The sequence below is a fragment of the Dermochelys coriacea genome, chromosome 10 (assembly GCF_009764565.3).
Source record: "Dermochelys coriacea isolate rDerCor1 chromosome 10, rDerCor1.pri.v4, whole genome shotgun sequence".
In the NCBI taxonomy this organism is placed as follows: Eukaryota; Metazoa; Chordata; order Testudines; family Dermochelyidae; genus Dermochelys; species Dermochelys coriacea.
This window is the reverse complement of record NC_050077.1, coordinates 30,889,240-30,910,306: the sequence shown is the minus strand read 5'-3', so window position 1 is coordinate 30,910,306 and position 21,067 is coordinate 30,889,240. Positions and strand designations below refer to the sequence as shown.

The 21,067-nt window shown below is 43.2% G+C and overlaps 1 protein-coding gene across 1 annotated transcript in view; it reads right to left on the bottom strand.

Annotated features, from left to right (window-relative positions):
• Positions 1 to 21,067, bottom strand: part of WDR90 (WD repeat domain 90) — a 105,918-nt gene that overhangs the window by 74,442 nt on the left and 10,409 nt on the right. Inside the window, exons 6-16 of the mRNA XM_043493410.1 lie at positions 20,036 to 20,212; positions 19,377 to 19,559; positions 18,895 to 18,989; positions 15,473 to 15,572; positions 14,232 to 14,366; positions 12,767 to 12,928; positions 5,613 to 5,693; positions 5,018 to 5,109; positions 2,785 to 2,845; positions 1,079 to 1,270; positions 145 to 276 (exon numbers count right to left, since the gene is read on the bottom strand). Of these exons, the coding sequence (XP_043349345.1) occupies positions 145 to 276; positions 1,079 to 1,270; positions 2,785 to 2,845; positions 5,018 to 5,109; positions 5,613 to 5,693; positions 12,767 to 12,928; positions 14,232 to 14,366; positions 15,473 to 15,572; positions 18,895 to 18,989; positions 19,377 to 19,559; positions 20,036 to 20,212 (1,410 nt within the window). The remainder of the gene's footprint in view (positions 1 to 144; positions 277 to 1,078; positions 1,271 to 2,784; positions 2,846 to 5,017; positions 5,110 to 5,612; positions 5,694 to 12,766; positions 12,929 to 14,231; positions 14,367 to 15,472; positions 15,573 to 18,894; positions 18,990 to 19,376; positions 19,560 to 20,035; positions 20,213 to 21,067) is intronic.

Sequence of the window (21,067 nt, the reverse complement as noted above, 5' to 3'; positions counted from 1 at the left end):
TTGTAGTAATTGCATATTCAGGGCTTGATCCTGCTCCCACTGATTTCTAAGAAAGCCATGTCAGGCCTCAGCTCCATAGTGAAATAAATACATTCCAAGTCACACTTGACAATGTTCTTACTATGTGACTGGGTGTCTGCCTACCTGGTTTAGAGCAACATGCATCTGATCCACCAGGTACACATACAGCTCACTCAGGAAAGCTTGCAGCTGCTCCAAGTTGTTGAATGCTGTTGTCCTCAAGTACTTCTCTCTCACAATCTTCACCACTGCATGCTGCAGAGAACACAAAACAACTACTTAACAATAGGACCTCACCGTTCAACCTACCACTTTCCCCTGTGGCAGCAGCAGAGAGCCAAAAAACACCAACTTCATTTAGCCTGAACCCATAACACATATTTAATGAAAGAAGGCCATATACAGCACTGATTTAAGGGGATGCAGCTGAATTCCACTTTCAGCCTAGCAGACTATGGTCCCTCTTGGACAGACCCAAGTCCACTGGTGGAGCAGTCTGTGGTGGAGCATTGGATAAATACACCTGGAGACTGAATTCTGCTCTTACCCCAAGAAAGGGCAGTTCCTACAACAGCTGGGGTCAATTGGCAAAGCGGTATAAGCGTAGGCCAGGACTAACTAAATCAAAGAAGTGAACTCTTTTTTTCATCTTAGTAGGATGGTTCAGGTCCAGAATTGTACATAGAGGATTACTGCATGTGGAAAGCTAATTATCCATTCCTTTCTTTAGCTTGAAACTAAACTAAACCTGCCTAGAAATGTGGTGCAAACACATGCCCTTTGTGACTCCAGGTTTGGAGCTGTACCCCACTGACAGAAAAGATTCTCCTGACATGCAGCCAAAGTTTGGACAACTGCCTGCCCCATTAGAACAGAAACCTCAGAATTTATGCCCCTGCTGGAACAGGTACTGACTATTTGAGAGGGATTCCTCAGTCACAGTAAGGTGGCACCTGTCATTTAAAGTTCCTATTGAAGTACAAAAGCTCTCTGCTGAAGAGAAAGAGTCAAGAAGGAAATGACAAGGCAATCAAAGAGATACAAATGGAGGATTTGCCTTCAGCTGTTCCTTAAAAGCAAAGTATTTTCCTGAGCTGTTGAGCTCATAGTTCAGTTGACATTTCTGTTTCTCCAGGGTGTGATGATCTATCACACCACCATCAACCATCTGCTTCCCAAACAGCTCATGGTACTCATCCAGGATGGCTCCTGCAATACTAGTGATCTGATTGTGGTAATCTTCCACGGCCTAGAAAACAGAGAAGCTGGAGCTGAAACAGGAATCCGGCCTTGGGATTCAGACTTTAAAGGTAACTTCTAGTACAAAGCTTGAAATTGACTTATGTTATAGAGACCACTCCTCCTGCTAAGTATGTCTGATTCAGCCTCAATTAACCTGTCGTATCCTTCCCATCAGTGATTGATAACTACTAAGGTGTCTGTGTATTTTTCCACCAAATGCATCCGATGAAGTGAGCTGTAGCTCACGAAAGCTTATGCTCTAATAAATTTGTTAGTCTCTAAGGTGCCACAAGTACTCCTTTTCTTTTTGTGTATAAATAGAAGCTTTCTCCTTTATAATTAGATATTCCTCCTATTTTATTTTTCCAGCATAATCTAGTATATCAGACATTATCATCTCTTCCATGGTAGTATAATAGGCTTTACATAAAATATATATTTTGTTTGTCAGGACCACTTTAAAGTCATGGACTCTGCAGCATAGTCTGTAATCTCTAGCATATAAAAGGCAGAAGCTTCCAACTACTGCTGTTATCAAAACATATCATTCTGTGTACACCAGACACAATAGCACAAGTCGATTCAATAGCAGCACTTGGCATCAGTTATCTTACATCTTTCATTTCTAAGTCATACGTTCAAACTCAATCCTAGCTAACAGTGATCAAAAGCCATTTTTTCTGAAGGTTGCTTGGTGACCTATGGGAAATGAGTCAGTGGTCTCAGTCCAGTTTCCAGTGAACAAGTGGCCACATCTCACACAAAACCCCACAAACTTGGACTCGTTGACAATCTCAGAGAGGCCACGGATTGAGTGGGTTTAGTGAAACTGAACTCAGTTTTTGTTGGTAGAAGTGGGACCTTCCAGGTCTGAGCTGAGGCCCATTGGTTTGTCGGAAAGTTGAAGCTGGCCCTGCCTCTCCCAGGCTTTGACTGTTCTGGGGATAAACAGAGGGTGTCAGTATCTAGAGCTGTCAATTTGACACCTTTCACCAGCATTAAATTCACTTAAAACTCAACTACTGCTATTTCCTCCCTCTCTGATTTTCCATGAGTCTAGCTAACACAGATTAGGGGAGGAGCTCCTTAAAGGTGTGAGGCAAGTACCATATACAAAATACATCCCTAAACGCTTTCTTCATTCTGTTTCTCCTTTAGAAAGGAACGTGTTCCCTGCAAATCTTAGGGCATGACTACAGGTACAGTGCTGCACCAGCAGCACATCTGGTGAAGACGCTCTATACCAACAGGAGAGAGCTCTCCCATCAGCATAATAAAACCACCTCTGTGAACAGCCGAAGCTACGTCGGATAGCGCTGTGCACAAAAGCGCTTATGTCAGTGTAATTTATGTCACTCGGGGGGGGTGGTTTATTCATTATGTTGACACAGGCTGTAGTATAGACATAGTCCTATTAGCTCATTCTACTACGGACTTCTTGGTAATGTTGATTTGAAAACGAGGATCGTGGAGGGTTATTAGACACCTCTGGAGTGAAAAACAGTCACAGAAAGGACCTACCTTCTTAGCTCCTGCACTCCGGCATGGTAGCTGGGGACGTGGAGGAATCAGCTCCTTAACTCTGTGTGAGAGAGAGCAGAAGGAAGCTATTCAAAGTGCAGAAAGCAGCCCCAATCTGTCTTGGACCCAAGTATTCTGTATTTCTAGGGTTATCGGCCTGTTATAGTTAGCTTGGGGATAAGGCACAGAAACAATCAGATCATGGGAGAAATTATGAAGCCTCACAGGAAAGGTCCATACAGCAGCTGGAAGGGCAATTCCCAACCCAGCCAGACACACATGCACTTGAGCTATGATGCTAAAAGCAGTAGTGTGTCCATGATGGCACGTGTGGTAGCTTGGGCTAATTGCCCAAGTACAATCCTGCCTGACCTCCTGGGTAAATACTTGGGCAGCTAGTCTGAGCTGCTGTTGTGCCATCACAGCCACATTGCTATTTTCAGTGTGCCAGCTCAAGTAGAATTGGAAATTACCCTGCCAGCTGCCGGGTAGACATACCATAGACCAAGAACAACTTGGTGCAGACAAAAATCTCTACATTCAGTGTGTGTGGCTCATGATGACTTCTTGGCTAACTAGTTCTTGTCTCACATCTCACTAAAGGCCCAAGGCCTGATTTTCATTTACATTAAAGGGTGTAGAGGGGGCTTAGTATGAATGCGAATAAAGTCCCTAGGCTCTTTTCACAAACCTGACTGTCCTGTACTATCTAGTCTAGTGTCTAGTACTTGGTCTTTTCTATTCCTGCAATGGGTTAACTGATCTCTAGCACTCACCTCTGTGCATTGCCATGGGCTGGTCTCTGACAATGCTTAACATCAGTAAAAATATTCAAAGTACATCCTCTACCTCACTTACCTACTCACCTGCTGCCCTATGAAACCCCCACATGTCAGATCTTGTATGTTTGTCAATACCAGTCTCATGGAATCCATGACTACTGACAGGAATAAAAACTGTACAGCATTATCTACTTTATTATTAGAAAACATTGTGAAAATATTGTTAAAGGTCAATGATCAGGCAAATAAAGCTGGAAATACGAGTTTAGACTGATAGAGAATCTTTAACTCAGCCCACAGAAGCTGACTGTGGAATTCACAGTATTTTAAACAAGAGTCCAGAAAGGATTCAGTATTGACATACACAGGAATAACATTTGCAATTAGATGAGCATCTTCTGGGTGTAATCTGATTACCATCTAGGGCCAGAATAAATTCAGATTTCAAACCCAAAATCCAGATTCCAGATCCCAAGGCCACTGTGGTCACCTAGTCTGACCTCCTGTATAACACAGGCCAGAAGCCCTCCTGCCCAACATTCAGCATTATACTACTGGCTGGGCGTACTGAGCCCAATTCCAATCTCTCTTACCCCAGTATAAATCAGGACCAATTACACCAAATTCAGCAAAGTTGCCCAGAAGTAAACTGGTGTAAACAAAGTTACACTGAAGACTATTAAAAAGGGGTTTCAACTTCCTCTCATGCACCAGACATAGACCATTGCTACAGCATACCAGTTTATGTAGGCCAATGACCTACTGAATTATGATAATTCCTGTGTTGTTCCAGGGGTAGTGGAGCGTAGTGCCCCTGCAACGAAAATATTGCATGGGCTCTGCCCCCATGTAACATTGTGCATGGGGATGGGGGGACAAGAGGGCATAGGGTGGTGGAAGCGAGAGCGGTGGAAGCAACAGAGGGACCCAGAGGCCTGGAGAGCAGGTAGGAACTGCTGGGACCACCCTTTCCAGCCTGAAGTGGGCTGCCACCCCCTCAACCAAGTCTAAGTGGCTCCCTTCAAACCCTCTCCTATCTCTCTGCCCTCCGTGCTGTTCCCTTAGGTCTGTTGATTCAGTTGTGCAACGAGAGAGTTTATGAGGCCTTTTTTCCGCACATTGGATTTTATCTGTTTTCAATATTCTCTCTTTCCTATTCAATAAATTATACATTAAAAAGAACCATACGCGGCTGGATGAAATGTAAATCTATTTTCCTGTCTTCCAAACCCACACCAGTTCCCTGTTCTTAACAAGCCAGATCCAAAGCCCAATGAAGTCAAGGCAATTCTTTCTGTTGATTTCAGTGGACTTTGGATCAGGCCCATTATTATTTACACAGCACCCCAAGTGTGCGTGACATTTAACAGATACATTACAAAACAGTCCCTGGCCTGAGGAGCTTACAGTCAAACCACTGACTCCAATGTTACAGTCACGCCTTTACGCACCGGCTGGCGAGCTCCTCCGGCAATCGTTTTGGTACCAAGGCCTTGGCCAGCTCTATTTCCATCACCAGGAATGTCCCTGCATCTACATATTGCTGTGAAGACAAACATTGCTCTCTCAGTGTCACATTTTTCAGTGTCACTGCTGTCATGTCTAAACCCTTAGCTCAGTGTCAGATGTTTACCAAGGACCCTGCTGGAATCATAGAATAACAGCTCGTTTTCTTATTTGCCCTCAAGATTTTATATCACAGCAAAATCCAGTTAGAGAAATGCACAGGTCTGGAGAAAATCTCCTCTGAGATTTAGTGTGTGCAACCTATTTATTTATTTATTGAGAAGGAAGCCAAAATATGAAAGCTATTGAAGAACCCTCCTAAATTCAGTCCCCGATATTTTTGACCCACTTGAACGATAATGTGTGCACAGATGTCACTGGAGAGATCTCACTGTGGTAGCTGCAAAAGAGATGAAAGTCCCCAGTCCTCAGCTCTCCTAGCAGAAATCAATTATGTAGATGATGTTGGAATCTGGGCTATGGGAACTTACACAATGACAGTCTACAGATTCTTTCCATCTGTTTAAAGCACACACTTACCTGTCCTTCCAGGTTCTGACACACTGTTGCTTCAGTTTCTATAGCAGTCTCTGACGTCTGAGATTTTAGCGTAATGGACATCTAGAAAGAGAAAAGAAGGCCTACATTGTTCAGTATTCAAAGATCCTCACACTTCCCAAAATTAATCCAGTCCCTGTGACACCAAGAGAGCAGTAAAACAGAGGTTTATTACCTGCTTACCGTGCTACAGTTTTGAAAGCCATAAATATTAAACAGCCATGCCATTCTCAATGTTAGATTTGGTTCATGCATCATGTATTAGGAAATTCAAAGTGATGATTTTTCATTCAGGAAGAAGGAATACTAGCTGGCCCCCTGCCTCCCTTCTGTCCTAAAACATGCAATGTTTCCAAGTTTCTGAGCTCCACAAACCTGCTTTCTCCTATACAAACTGTGACGCAGTATCTAAGCACTGAGGCTCCCTTACTACAAGTTGAAATCACAAAAGAGCTAAACTTACTAAGAGCTGAAATCACTGAGTATTGTGTAGTGGGGGAGCCTGAAGATATATGGCGGAGCAATTTGCGGGACGGTGAGCAGAGCAGAGTGGCTGGTGGAGCGGAGCAGCTTGCGGGATGGCTGGCAGAGCGAGCATTGCATTGCATTGCAGTTTGCAGGACGGCGAGCAGAGCAGAGTGGCTGGTGGAGCAGAGCAGTTTGTCGGATGCCTGGAGCAGCTCATGGGGGCGGCTGGCAGAGCAGAGCCCCATGGAGAGGTGGGGCAATCAGCTTTGGACCACATAAGGTGCCCATTAACCCCTCCCTCCCATCTCCACCCAGGTTGGGAGGTAAAACTCTGCAGATAAACTTTTGAACTCTGGGGCTGCCCTGACCAGGGACAGAGACTTTTGGGTCGTTGGACTTTAGGGACTTTGGATGATTTTGGATTCCTGGACTCTAGAACCAAAGGGAAACGACACGCCCCAATTTGCTTGGGGTGGGTTTTTGCTCATGGGTTGTGTTATGAATCCTGTTGGTGGTATTTCCCCAACATAATGCCACATTGTTTCTCTCTGTTATTAAAAGGCTTTTTGCTACACTCAGACTATGTGCTTGCGAGAGGGGAAGTATTGCCTCTTGGAGGCGCCCAGCGGGGGTGGTATATATTTGTCCCAGGTCACTGGGTGGGGGCTCAAGCCGGTTTTGCATTGTGTTATTGAAATGGAACCCCTAGATACTGAACCCGGCCCTTGTTGCTGCCAGCTCTGATGGGCAGAAGGGTTACATTAGTCAAACACTGTGTTTATAGATGGACAAGCAAGAGACCCCAAATGGACATTTTTGACAACAGACACTGTATTTGTGGCCTGAGATGAAAGAGAAATTTGCTTTAACTTCATTGCCCAGCGGTGAAGACAACAGCCTGAAAGACAAGTGTCCCTGCGATATGCTAGGCTCAATACATAAAAAAAAATTCATATTCTTTACATATTTTGAGATTTTAGTTCTCTGGAGACTAGCACAAGAGCATACAAAATGCCTGCAGAGACCTAGAGGATGGCTTATGTCAGGGTGCCCCCTCCTACCTTGACCTCTGTACTCAGCGGTCTGCTGTGCCAGACAGCCTAGATTCAGCAGCACCCAGCACAGCAGACCATACAGTTTGCAGCATCTTTTTAATGGGAAAAACCATGAAACTGACTTTACACAATGTGCTACCAAATACACAAAAATGATTAGCCTGTAACAGTCATCATAGGGTTTACTTTTAGCACAGAATATAAAAACAATGAACAAAGATGTGATTTAAAAGTGGTAATATTTTGCTGCAGATTTATCTGCTGCATACATTGGAAATGACAAAGCATCTTGAATCTAATAATTCTCAAATGTGTAGCACTCAAGATTAATGTATTACTGATTATTACTGATACCATATTATAAAATTGCAAGGAATCTGACCAGATATGCAATAAGAAAAGGAGTACTTGTGGCACCTTAGAGACTAACAAATTTATTAGAGCATAAGCTTTCGTGAGCTACAGCTCACTTCATCGGATGCATTTGGTGGAAAAAACAGAGGGGAGATTTATATACACACACACAGAGAACATGAAACAATGGGTTTATCATACACACTGTAAGGAGAGTGATCACTTAAGATAAGCCATCACCAGCAGCAGGGGGGGGAAAGGAGGAAAACCTTTCATGGTGACAAGCAAGGTAGGCTAATTCCAGCAGTTAACAAGAATATCTGAGGAACAGTGGGGGGTGGGGTGGGGTGGGGGGGAGAAATAACATGGGGAAATAGTTTTACTTTGTGTAATGACTCATCCATTCCCAGTCTCTATTCAAGCCTAAGTTAATTGTATCCAGTTTGCAAATTAATTCCAATTCAGCAGTCTCTCGTTGGAGTCTGTTTTTGAAGCTTTTTTGTTGAAGGATAGCCACTCTTAAGTCTGTAATCGAGTGACCAGAGAGATTGAAGTGTTCTCCAACTGGTTTTTGAATGTTATAATTCTTGACGTCTGATTTGTGTCCATTCATTCTTTTACGTAGAGACTGTCCAGTTTGGCCAATGTACATGGCAGAGGGGCATTGCTGGCATATGATGGCATATATCACATTGGTAGATGCGCAAGTGAACGAGCCTCTGATAGCGTGGCTGACATGATTAGGCCCTATGATGGTATCCCCTGAATAGATATGTGGACAGAGTTGGCAATGGGCTTTGTTGCAAGGATAGGTTCCTGGGTTAGTGGTTCTGTTGTGTGGTGTGTAATTGCTGGTGAGTATTTGCTTCAGATTGGGGGGCTGTCTGTAAGCAAGGACTGGCCTGTCTCCCAAGATCTGTGAGAGTGATGGGTCGTCCTTCAGGATAGGTTGTAGATCCTTGATGATGCGTTGGAGAGGTTTTAGTTGGGGGCTGAAGGTGATGGCTAGTGGCGTTCTGTTATTTTCTTTGTTGGGCCTGTCCTGTAGGTGACTTCTGGGTACTCTCCTGGCTCTGTCAATCTGTCAATTTTCTTTTTGCGAATACAGACTAACACGGCTGCTACTATGAAACCTGTCATTATGCAAGGCACTAAATTTAGCTGTATAGAGTGGAAATCTGTCAACTTCATGAAAAAACTCATACAGATACAGACAGACATCATCTTCCTCTCCAAATGCAAACAGATGGACATCATACCGAAACGACTGAAGGTAAAAAATCCATTACAATCTACATACCACACAGACTATGCTGACAGCTTGTGCCACACACTCTCAAAGAAACTGCGGAACCACCTGATCAACATCCTCTACAGCAAACAGGGAAAGATTAAGAATGAGCTCTCAAAAACTGGATACTCTCATAAAGAACAAACCTTCCACACAAACTTCCTCGTGGCTGGACTTTACAAAAACTAGACAAGCCATTTACAACACACTGCTTCTCTACAAAAGAAAAAGGACACTAAGCTATCTAAACTACTACATGCCACAAGGGGCCACAATAATGGTTCCCGTAACCCACCCAGCAATATTGTTAATCGATCCAACTATACTCTTAGCCCAGCAGAAGAATCTGTCCTATCTCAGGGCCTCTCCTTTTGCCCCTCCACCCCCACGAACATGAAACAGTTCTGTGGTGACCTAGAATCCTACTTTCGACGTCTCCGACTCAAGGAATGTTTCCAACACACCTCTGACCAACATATTAACCCACAGAGACTTTCCTACCAACACTACAAAAAGAAGGATTCTGGGTGGACTCCTCCTGAAGGTCGAAACAGCAGCCTGGACTTCTACATAGAGTGCTTCCGCCAATGTGCATGAGCTGAAATTGTGGAAAAGCAGCATCGCTTACCCCATAACCTTAGCCATGCAGAACACAATGCCATCCACAGCCTCAGAAACAACTCTAACATCATAATAAAAAAGGCTGACAAAGGAGGTGCTGTCGTCATCATGAATAGGTCGGAGTATGAACAAGAGGCTACTAGGCAGCTCTCCAACACCACTTTCTACAAGCCATTACCCTCTGATCCCACTGAGAGTTACCAAAAGAAACTACAGCATTTGCTCAAGAAACTCCCTGAAAAAGCACAAGAACAAATCCGCACAGACACACCCCTAGAACCCCGACCTGGGGTATTCTATCTGCTACCCAAGATCCATAAACCTGGAAATCCTGGACGCCCCATCATCTCAGGCATTGGCACCCTGACAGCAGGATTGTCTGGCTATGTAGACTCCCTCCTCAGGCCCTACGTTACCAGCACTCCCAGCTATCTTCGAGACACCACTGACTTCCTGAGGAAACTACAGTCCATTGGTGATCTTCCTAAAAACACCATCCTAGCCACTATGGATGTAGAAGCCCTCTACACCAACATTCCACACAAAGATGGACTACAAGCCGTCAGGAACAGTATCCCCGATAATGTCACGGCTAACCTGGTGGCTGAACTTTGTGACTTTGTCCTCATCCATAACTATTTCACATTTGGGGACAATGTATACGTTCAAATCAGCGGCACTGCCATGGGTACCCGCATGGCCCCACAGTATGCCAACATTTTTATGGCTGACTTAGAACAATGCTTCCTCAGCTCTCGTCCCCTAATGCCCCTACTCTACTTGCGCTACATTGATGACATCATCATCATCTGGACCCATGGAAAAGAAGCCCTTGAGGAATTCCACCAGGATTTCAACAATTTCCATCCCACCATCCACCTCAGCCTGGACCAGTCCACACAAGAGATGCACTTCCTGGACACTACGGTGCTAATAAGCGATGGTCACATAAACACCACCCTATATCGGAAACCTACTGACCGCTATTCCTACCTACATGCCTCTAGCTTTCATCCAGATCATACCACTCGATCCATTGTCTACAGCCAAGCTCTACGATATAACCGCATTTGCTCCAACCCCTCAGACAGAGACAAACACCTACAAGATCTCTATCATGCATTCCTACAACTACAATACCCACCTGCTGAAGTGAAGAAACAGATTGACAGAGCCAGAAGAGTACCCAGGAGTCACCTACTACAGGACAGGCCCAACAAAGAAAATAACAGAACGCCACTAGCCATCACCTTCAGCCCCCAACTAAAACCTCTCCAACGCATCATCAAGGATCTACAACCTATCCTGAAGGACGACCCATCACTCTCGCAGATCTTGGGAGACAGGCCAGTCCTTGCTTACAGACAGCCCCCCAATCTGAAGCAAATACTCACCAGCAACCACACACCACACAACAGAACCACTAACCCAGGAACCTATCTTTGCAACAAAGCCCATTGCCAACTCTGTCCACATATCTATTCAGGGGATACCATCATAGGGCCTAATCCCATCAGCCACACTATCAGAGGCTCGTTCACTTGCGCATCTACCAATGTGATATATGCCATCATGTGCCAGCAATGCCCCTCTGCCATGTACATTGGCCAAACTGGACAGTCTCTACGTAAAAGAATGAATGGACACAAATCAGACGTCAAGAATTATAACATTCAAAAACCAGTTGGAGAACACTTCAATCTCTCTGGTCACTCGATTACAGACCTAAGAGTGGCTATCCTTCAACAAAAAAGCTTCAAAAACAGACTCCAATGAGAGACTGCTGAATTGGAATTAATTTGCAAACTGGATACAATTAACTTAGGCTTGAATAGAGACTGGGAATGGACGAGTCATTACACAAAGTAAAACTATTTCCCCATGTTATTTCTCCCCCCGACCCCACCCCACCCCCCACTGTTCCTCAGATATTCTTGTTAACTGCTGGAATTAGCCTACCTTGCTTGTCACCATGAAAGGTTTTCCTCCTTTCCCCCCCCTGCTGCTGGTGATGGCTTATCTTAAGTGATCACTCTCCTTACAGTGTGTATGATAAACCCATTGTTTCATATTCTCTGTGTGTGTATATAAATCTCCCCTCTGTTTTTTCCACTAAATGCATCCGATGAAGTGAGCTGTAGCTCACGAAAGCTTATGCTCTAATAAATTTGTTAGTCTCTAAGGTGCCACAAGTACTCCTTTCCTTTTTGCGAATACAGACTAACACGGCTGCTACTATGAAACCAGATATGCAATGTAAGGTATCTGAAAATATTATAATTTTCCAAGTAGATAATCTTGTTTATATGTTTGTATCACCTTTGCATGGTGAGTTATAGATATGTAGGGTATATCTGTTTTTTCCAAACTTGTGCTGTGTTTCTGGATAACACCCCCAGACAGATTGGCATCAGCCCTGCCCAGCCTGTTTGATGGCCCATCAAGGGTCATCAGATATACAACTGACCCATTGAGAGAAGGCAAGGGATACACCTTATGAGATAGCAAGGCATGTAGGGGCACGCCGGTAGACAGAATAATCTAAGGCTTTTCCATGCCATGTGCTGTGAAGCTTGTGTTTGGGACACAAGAAGTACAAGCCACACGACAAAAGAACATAAAAGGCAGCTGCATCTTCTCCATTTTGTCTTCATTCCTGCTTCTCACCCTCAAGTAACTTTTCTACAAATGAAGCTCTAAACAAAGGACTGAATGACCCATCCAGCTGTGGATGTGTTCCAGAGGGACTTTCAAGCCAGCAATCTCATAAATATTGCTAAGAACCCGATATATGGACTTTGAAGTCTCTATATGTAACTGAGTGCTTTACCATTTAACAGCTCTCTTCTTGTTCTTTTTTCTTTATGATAAACCTTTAGTTTTAGACACTAAAGGATTGGCTGGCAGCGTGGTATTTCGGGTAAGAACCAAACCTATACTCACCTGGTAACGTGGCTGACCCTTTGGCCCCCTTTGGGGTCAGAAGAACCTCTGACCTTTGGGGTCAGAAGAACATTATATATAGTGAGTGGAGTTTTTTAAACAACTTCTCACTATACTGGACCTAGGTGCTGATTGGGAGCCAGAGAACTGGAATGTAGTAAAGGGGGCTGTGTGATTTCTTTTTTAGCTTCTTGATAACCAGTGTTGGGGAATCAGAAGCACAGTTTGTGACTGGTTGATGAGCTTAACTTCAGTGTTAACCACCAGTTTTGGATGTATTTGCTCTCCCTTTTGCAGCCTGCCCTGACCTTGGCATTTTCAGTGAGGTCTGCACCCCAGGTCACACAAGCATGGCAAGGCCCAAGAGCTTTATAACCATGGGTGAATTTCTCTCTAATCCTTACCTTTCTTAGAACATCCTTCTCTTTGGTCATTTTATCCTCTTTCTGGTTCCTACTGGGAATAGCTTTTGAATGAGGGCAACTGGCTGCTGCGATCACTGGCCCTAATTTGTTCAGATTGGCTTGATGTCCAAGATCACGTAAAATGCTGAATAGACACTTAGTCTGAAAAAGAAGGAAATTATAAAATTGAGGCAAAAGAAGAAATGCAGATTGAGGGACTGGACATCACCATCTTTCTTGCCTCAACCCTTCACATGCTAGAGCACAGCAATGAATCATTAAATTATCACTAAACATTTTTCAGAGATTGCCTTTTTAAATAAAACTTTATCTCTGCATAGGAGGGTTGCATCATGTGCAATTTAGCACCTATTTAAAAGCTATGGTTAGTGCAATAACTTAGGTTGGTTTGAATTAGCTACATCATCTGGACAACAGCTCTCATCAAGCATAAGGTCCAGCCCATGGCATTAAGGAGACCAGGAAATGAGAATGTAAGAGAGACAGAGAGAGCATGTGTTGTTTTATTTGCAAGTTAAAATGTATTTTTATAATTGTGACCTGATGGGGAGTACCATATGGGAAAGAAGACATCACCAAAGCACTGCTGGAATATTGTGGAGAGCAGAGACTAGAGGAAAGCGGTCTGCCTGGACCTGCTTTTCAATAATACATCTCCTAGAAGGACAAAGTTTGTGCGACTCACAGAGGAAAGGGCTGGTGTTTTCATCCAGGTCCAGCTACTAGACTGCACCTGGGATATTTGTGATCCTCAGTCAACAGTTAAGGTGAATGAAGGGACCAGTAAAACCAAATTACTTTCCCCGTGTGTACGTCTCTCCTGCTTTGGGACAAAGATGGAAACAAGTTCAACATTCTATTATTACTGTGGGAAACATGAATGTTAATATTTGCCTAAATAACATGGTTGGGGTGAAGGGGAGAAGAGAAACTAAAATAGAAAAAACTGTATGAATTACAACCTCAATGTGGTCCTTTTATTTAATTAAAAGCTATTGAGCATCCTTAGGGGTAACTACACTGATCCAGTAACCACTATATTTTCCTAGGGAGAACCTGCCTCACTAGGAAGTGGTGGGAAAACACCTACCATAAGGGGGAGGAGGATTTTTACAACACTGATTAGCTGCTGCTAGAGAAAGGAGTGCAGAAAAGTCATGTCCTAAGTGTCCCTTCAATCCCCAAACCCCATTGCTCAGGATGTCTGCCTCATACTATGGCTTAGGAAATAAATCTGCTCTTTTAGGAAACTGCTCCAATAAGCTTGTCTTCTTACTTCTCCGTGGAGTACTTGGAAATCCAGTGAAGTCTCAGAGCCAGCTTTATTGTAAAGGCAAACCTAAAGTACCATTCTGATAGCCCTGACTGCTCCCAAACATGTGATGCATAAACATAGATGGACAAGGAGATTGTACTGCAGTGTACTGTACAAGCCCATTCTCACCTTCCCAAACACCTCACTGTCTTGATATGCAAATACACGGAAAGCCCCTCTTATACGCTTCACACCAGGGTACAGCAAAGGTACCATGTTGATGTATGCCACACCATGGAAGAAAATCTGTCCATCATCATCTCCCTGGAAAGGCGAACAAGACCAGGCATGAGTTAGCTAAATGACTTATCAGGACTGTTCTTTGCAAGGTTTTTAGGCCATCACTGCAGGCTTCTGCGTACTGCACCAATTCCTAATAAAATAAAGTTATATCCTGTCACTGAAGTTTCCCCAGCTGGCATAAAGCTGTCAGCTTGAAAGAATATGCTGTAGTCCTTCCATACCCAATATTATTCCAATCTCTGCAGGTCAAGGACAAATTTTCTTATTGAAGCCAAGTGCTCTGTTCCTGCTGGACTGTACCTTGGCACTCAAAAATATAAGCCTCTAAAGGCACTCATCATCTGACTAGGAAACAGAATGTCCTGCTAGAGTTATGAGGAGCTTAGTGTCCTGTATGGGGCAAGGAGAACACAGTCATTGCTGCAAAATCATATGGCCAGTTTAGGATCCTGAACATCTGAGAGGTGCTTAAGGAACATCTTGGCCAAAGGAAAGATCAGCTAATCACTTTCCCAAGCAGTTACGTTCTCAAGTAATCCTTTTCTTTTTTAGTACCATGGCAACTGAAAAGGGAGGACGTCTGCGTTCTTGACAACTGCTGGAAATGGCCCACCTTGATTATCACTACAAAAGGTTTCTCTACCCTCGTACCCCCGCTCTCCTGCTGGTAATAGCTCACCTTACCTGATCACTCTCGTTAGAGTGTGTATGGTAACACCCATTGTTTCATGTTCTCTGTGTATATAAATCTCCCCTCTGTTTTTTCCACCAAATGCATCCGATGAAGTGAGCTGTAGCTCACGAAAGCTTATGCTCAAATAAATTTGTTATTCTCTAAGGTGCCACAAGTCCTCCTTTTCTTTTTGCGGATACAGACTAACATGGCTGCTACTCTAAAACCTGTCATGGTACGAAAGAGCACTAACAAGATAGTTCTGTGTTGAACTTGAAACCTTGCTATTTGTTTGACAGCTCTGTAAGGCTGATTACTCCATTACCAAAGCCTGTAGCCCTCCCTAACTCACCTCTGCCATTTGGAAACTGTTCTTAGCTTAGCAGAACCACTGATGGAAAATAGCACCAAAATACAATCATACGCACATACACAAATCTCTAGGCATATTTACCTTGTCTAATTTGCTAGATTTCCCTTTGGTGGAAGTAACCACAGGGACCCTGATAATCTCCACTGGCCAGTACCGGCATTCTGCAATGCGCTTCTGTAAGCTGCCACACCAAAGGAGACAATTGAGACATATAGAAAAACAGTCCAGAGATTAGCTTGTGCCACTTAGGGAAAGTGAGGCTACACATTTACAGTAAGCTCTATGGAAAGAAAAACTGGTAGAATAAAAAAAAAAAATCTACCAATGCCCCCAGTGAAATGTTCTAACTTTCAGTTTTCATTAGCAGGGACAATTGCATGAAAACAGGAATGTTATTCCTTAAGAGTTCATCAGCTTCTATAGCTCATTCTCCATCGTAAATCGCAGTGCTTTGGCTGTGATATCACAGCATTCAACTGTAAAAATCACAAAGAATAGAATCACAGGATAGAATCGCAGAAATGTAGGGCTGGAAGGGACCTTGAGAGTTCGCCTAGTCCATCATCCCGAGCTGAGGCAGGACCAAGTATACCTATTCCATCCCTGAAAGGTGTTTGTCTAACTTCTTAAAATCCTCCGATGCTGGGGATTCCACAAACTGTCTTGGTAGCCTATTCCCATACTTAACTATCCTTATAGTTGAAAGTTTTTGCTAATATCTAATCTAAATCTCCTTTGCTGCAGATTAAGCCCATTACTTCTTGTCCTACCTTCAAATGGATATGGAGAACAATTGCTCATTGGCCTCTTTACACCAGTCCTTAATAAACTTGAAGACTGTTATCAGGCTCCCTCTCAGTCTTCTTTTCTTAAGACTAAACATGCCCAGGTTTTTTTAAACTGTTCCTCACAGATCAGGTTTTCTAAACCTTTTATCATTTTTGTTACTGTCCTCTGGACCTTCTCCAACTTATCCATGTCCTTCTTAAAGTGTGGCACCCAGAATTGGCCACAGTACTCCAGGAGAGGCCTCGCCAGTATTGAGTAGAATAGAACAGTTACTTCCCAGGTCATACTTATGACACTCTGGTTAATACAGCCCAGCATGATATTTTTTTACAACTGCATCTATAGTTGGCTCACAATCAACGTGACCCAGTATAACCCCCAGATCCTTTTCAGCAGCACTACTGCCTAGCCAACTATTCCCCATTTTGTAGTTGTGTGTAAGTGTAGCACCTTGCACTTGTCTTTATTGAATTTTATCTTGTTGATTCTGAACAATTCTCAAGACTATTTTTAAGTCTAATCCTGTCCTCCAAAGTGCTTGCAACCCCAGCCAGCCTAGTGTCATCCACAAATTCTAGGTGCTTACAAATGGATTATTTAATAATTTGTTCCAGTATCTTTCCAGGTATCAAAGTTAGGCTGACTGGGTTATAATTTCCTGAGTCCTTTTTGTTTCTCTTTTTAAAGATAGGTACTATGTTTGTCCTTCTCCACTCCTCTGGGACCTCATACATTCTCCATGAGTTCTTGAGGATAATTGTTAATGGTTCCGAGACTGCTTTACCCATAGGCGTCAACTCCATGGGTGCTGTGGGGCTGCAGCACCCATGGGGAAAAATTATCAGGGGCTCCGCACCTACCAGCAGCCAAGCTCTCCCTGCCCCCACCCCCTCCTTGCCTCCTCCTCCCCCGAGTGCACTGCATCCCAACCCCTCCCCTTTCCCCTCCCAGCACTTCCAGCCCACCATTTAACAGTTGTTTGGCGGTGCTTAGGACTTTCCGGGAGGGAGGAGGAGGAGTGGGGATGTGGCACACTCGGGGGAGGAGCTGGTAAAGAGGCGGGGCAGTGGAGGGGACTTGGAGGAAGGGGGTGGAATTGGGGCAGGGCGAGGGTGGTACGGGGCAGCAGGGATGGGGCTGGGGGGAGGGGGGTGTCGAGCACTCACAGGGCAGAGGGGAAGTTGGCACCTTTGGCTCCACCTAGTTCCTTGAGTACCCTAGGGGTGCATTTTGTCAGGCCCTGATGATTTGAATACATCTAATTTACCTAAATATTCTTTAATCTGTTCTTTCCCTATTCTGTCTTGTGTTCCTTCCCCCTTGTTGTTAATATTAACTGTGTTAAGCATCTGGTCATAATTAATGTTTTATGGAAGACTGAAGCAAAAAAACATTAAACACCTCAGCTTTTTTGGTCTTGTCCATTAGCTCTCCTTCCCCACCAAGTAGTGGATCTACACATTCCTTCACCTTTCTCTTGCCTCTAATGTATTATAGAGCCTCTTCTTGCCTTTTATGACCTTTGCTAGGCATAACTCAATTTGTGCCTTAGCCCTTCTGATTTTGTCCCTACATGCTTCTGCTATTCTTTTACACTCATCTTTAGCAATTGGTCCAGGTTTCCACTTTTTGTAGGATTCCTTTTTGATTGTCAGGTCATTAAAGAACTCTCAATGCAGCCATGTTGGCCTCTTACTATTCCTCCTATCTTTGCATCAGGATAGTTTTCTGTTGATAAGCTAGGATGATGACTTAGGGCAGGGAGAGAGCTAGTCAGGTTTAAAGAGGAAAGTTCAGTATAACAGATCACATCTTATGTCTTCTTTAATGCTATTTGTTATGCCTGGAATAGCCTTCCATTTAATGTGAGCCAAGTCCTCCCTCTCTTTCAAAATACTCCTGAAGATAACCACCTTCCCCCTCCTGAAAAGCATCCAACTATAAAGACCAAACTCCACTCTGTTTGTTCGGGACCCTTTGCACTGGACAGAACAAACCATTTTGTGATGTTAGAAAATAAGCATTTTGGGGCTGTGACTCTCATTTGTTTGGCACATTTTACTCACTGTACAATGCCATCTTCATCTATGGCACATTTGATATAGATCTATTATTAATTGTCAAATCAGTCTGAAACATGTTGGAGTTTTCCTTTCTTTTCTCCCCTTTACCTTAGAAAGGAGATTAATAAGAGCGGACATGACAAAAGTTTAAAATAATGAATTATAGAGAATGTAGAGTGAGCATGTCCGTTCTTCCTGTCTTTTTGCTCAAAAACAAAGGGAACATTCAATGAAATTGAAAAGTAGCAAATTCAAAACAGATACAAGAAAATACTTCTACACATAATGTATAACTGGACTATGGAACTCATTGCGACAAAAACTTAGCAAGATTCAGAGGGACTGGATATTTATATGGATAACAGAAATATCCAGACTTTTAATTTTTTTAGCATTAACTATTATAAGTACTGGAAGGGATATAAAACCTCCTGCTTCAGGATTTAAAACAAGCTCTATGAGGGATTAGGCAGATTACCCCACATCTATGATGGGGTCTATTGTGCCTTCCTCGAAAGCACTTGGTGCTGGTCACTTTCAGAGACAGATACTGAAATAGATGAATCATAGGGCTGACATAGTCTGGAAATTCATATGTTCTTCCTCATCCCCATCACTTTTTGCCCAGGGAATTTTCCTTTGTTTTCTTACCTGAGTACTGCTGGAGGGTCCAAGTAACAGCGCCTTTCCAAGTCCCAAACAATTCTCTTCTTTATGCTCTCTGCCTGAATCCTAAATTCCCTATCCTAGGAGAGAGAGTCATATGTTCAGATCACATCCTGACAGAGTACACTGTGTTCCAACTGATGGGCAGTGCCTAGCCTAGCGGTGAAATGCTTATCTCCTCCAAGAGGAGAACTTATTGCAGAATTTGAGTCTAGTCAGAAACAATCAGCATGTGGACAAAATGAGTTAGTAACGGTTATTACAGTTCTGGGGCCAATTAAAGTTAGATTTACTTGTGTCACCAGCAGCCTGGCTTGTGATGGTGCTTGGACAAGCATCAGGTCTCCTCCTCCAGACCTTGCTTCCCATTTGTCCTGTTTTGTATCTTTTAAAGTAGGTCTTCAGTCATTAGTTTTGCTATGCACTCCGGCTCTCTCCCAGCTGCTTCAAGGTCATTTCTTCCTCACCTCTGTTTTGTTGAGCTCTCCATCCTCCTCCTCATAGGGGCCACCAACAATAAAAGAGTTTGGAATATTTTGAGCTCCTGGTGCCAGGATGTTGCTAATGGGCCATTTTTTTGGCCGGGGTATTGGCTCTTTTTCCCCACCAAGCTTCAGGATCCCGTTCTTGAACATCAAGGGGTACTCTTTCTAGAGAGATATAGAGGAAGAGGATTTTCATTCAGAGGTCTGAGCAAAAGCAAGTAAACACTATAGTGAAGTGTGACCAACAAGTAAAAAGCAGCATTATAGCGACACAGCTGGGAAAACATGCTCCAGCCCACACAGGTATAGAAGCTACAAAATACAAGCATCAAACTGCATGAACTGACAGAGACAGGAAAATCCCACCCATTTCAACACACATGCACATGGGAGTTGCCATGGAGACGCATAGACCAGGCAGCAATAGGCTTGATCTAAGTCACAGAAATATACATACACAAACAGCTGAAAAATCATTGACAAATATCAATATAGTTATGTGGCCACAGAAACGGTTGGACATACTCACATAATAGGCATAGGCATTCATTACTCATGCAGATTAACATCTTAGAAACCACAACCACAGAAGAAAAGATCTATCTGGGACATGTACAAAGAGTTCATTGACAGTTCCCCACCTCTCCAACAGTTGGTACTTGCAAGCAAACCATGTAGTTTTGCTGGGGTCCTGTGGGAACAAACACTTCAGGGACAGAATAAGCAGCCTCCAATGTAACCCTGAGGAGGTTGCCACCTGAAAGTTTCGATACAGAAAGCAGGGGCTCTTGGATGGACACTGACACTTCAAGGCTACACTGCAAAACAAGAGCAAACTGAAGTGACATTCCTCTGGAAACAGCTAAGTTATTAAACAGTTACATGCATCTGTCTTTGCAGAGGAAATGAGTAGAGGTCTGCCTAAGCTAGAAATCTACAATATTATTTTATTCATTGATTCAAATGAAGAAAAAATGGGCATTACTGTGTGCTAAATGAATCTTATGGCAATTAAATGATTTGTGTCCAAATTGTAATGTTTCTCTATTTAGAATGTAAGCTTCTCAGGACAGGGACCATGTCTCTCACAGTCACTGCTTAACAAACAAATGAAAAGTTAAATAAAACTTAGCTGTGTTGAAAGAACATTAAGGATGCAAAATGAAGCACTCAATATTCATGAGATGCCAAAGTTAACACAAGCAACCTCAACTGAGCCCTTTAACTATATACATTATTACACAGTATTTAATCACAAGATCACATATAGTATGGATGGCATTCAGTGAATGAAGTAACTTTTGAATATTTATTATCTTCACTGTTCAGTGTGAGTGGACACTTGCCTCATTTATTACATACCAATTGACCTGTCTACTGATGGCAGAAATATGTTTTTAGATACACCAGTGTAAATTTAAAGTCCATTGATTTCAATGAATTTACACTGGTAATTGTAAACAGAATTTGGATTAAAATTAGACACATTTCCTCATTCACTATGTATCATTGCTTCATTCACTGAACACTATTCAACCAGTATGCTGAATAAGGCAGGGATCCTGTAGTAAAAATAGTATACGATAAAGTCATAAAAGACCATGTAATATTTTGATTGCACAAAGGGACAGAGTTAAGGTTATGCAGGCATCTTAAATGAGGCCACTTTCTGA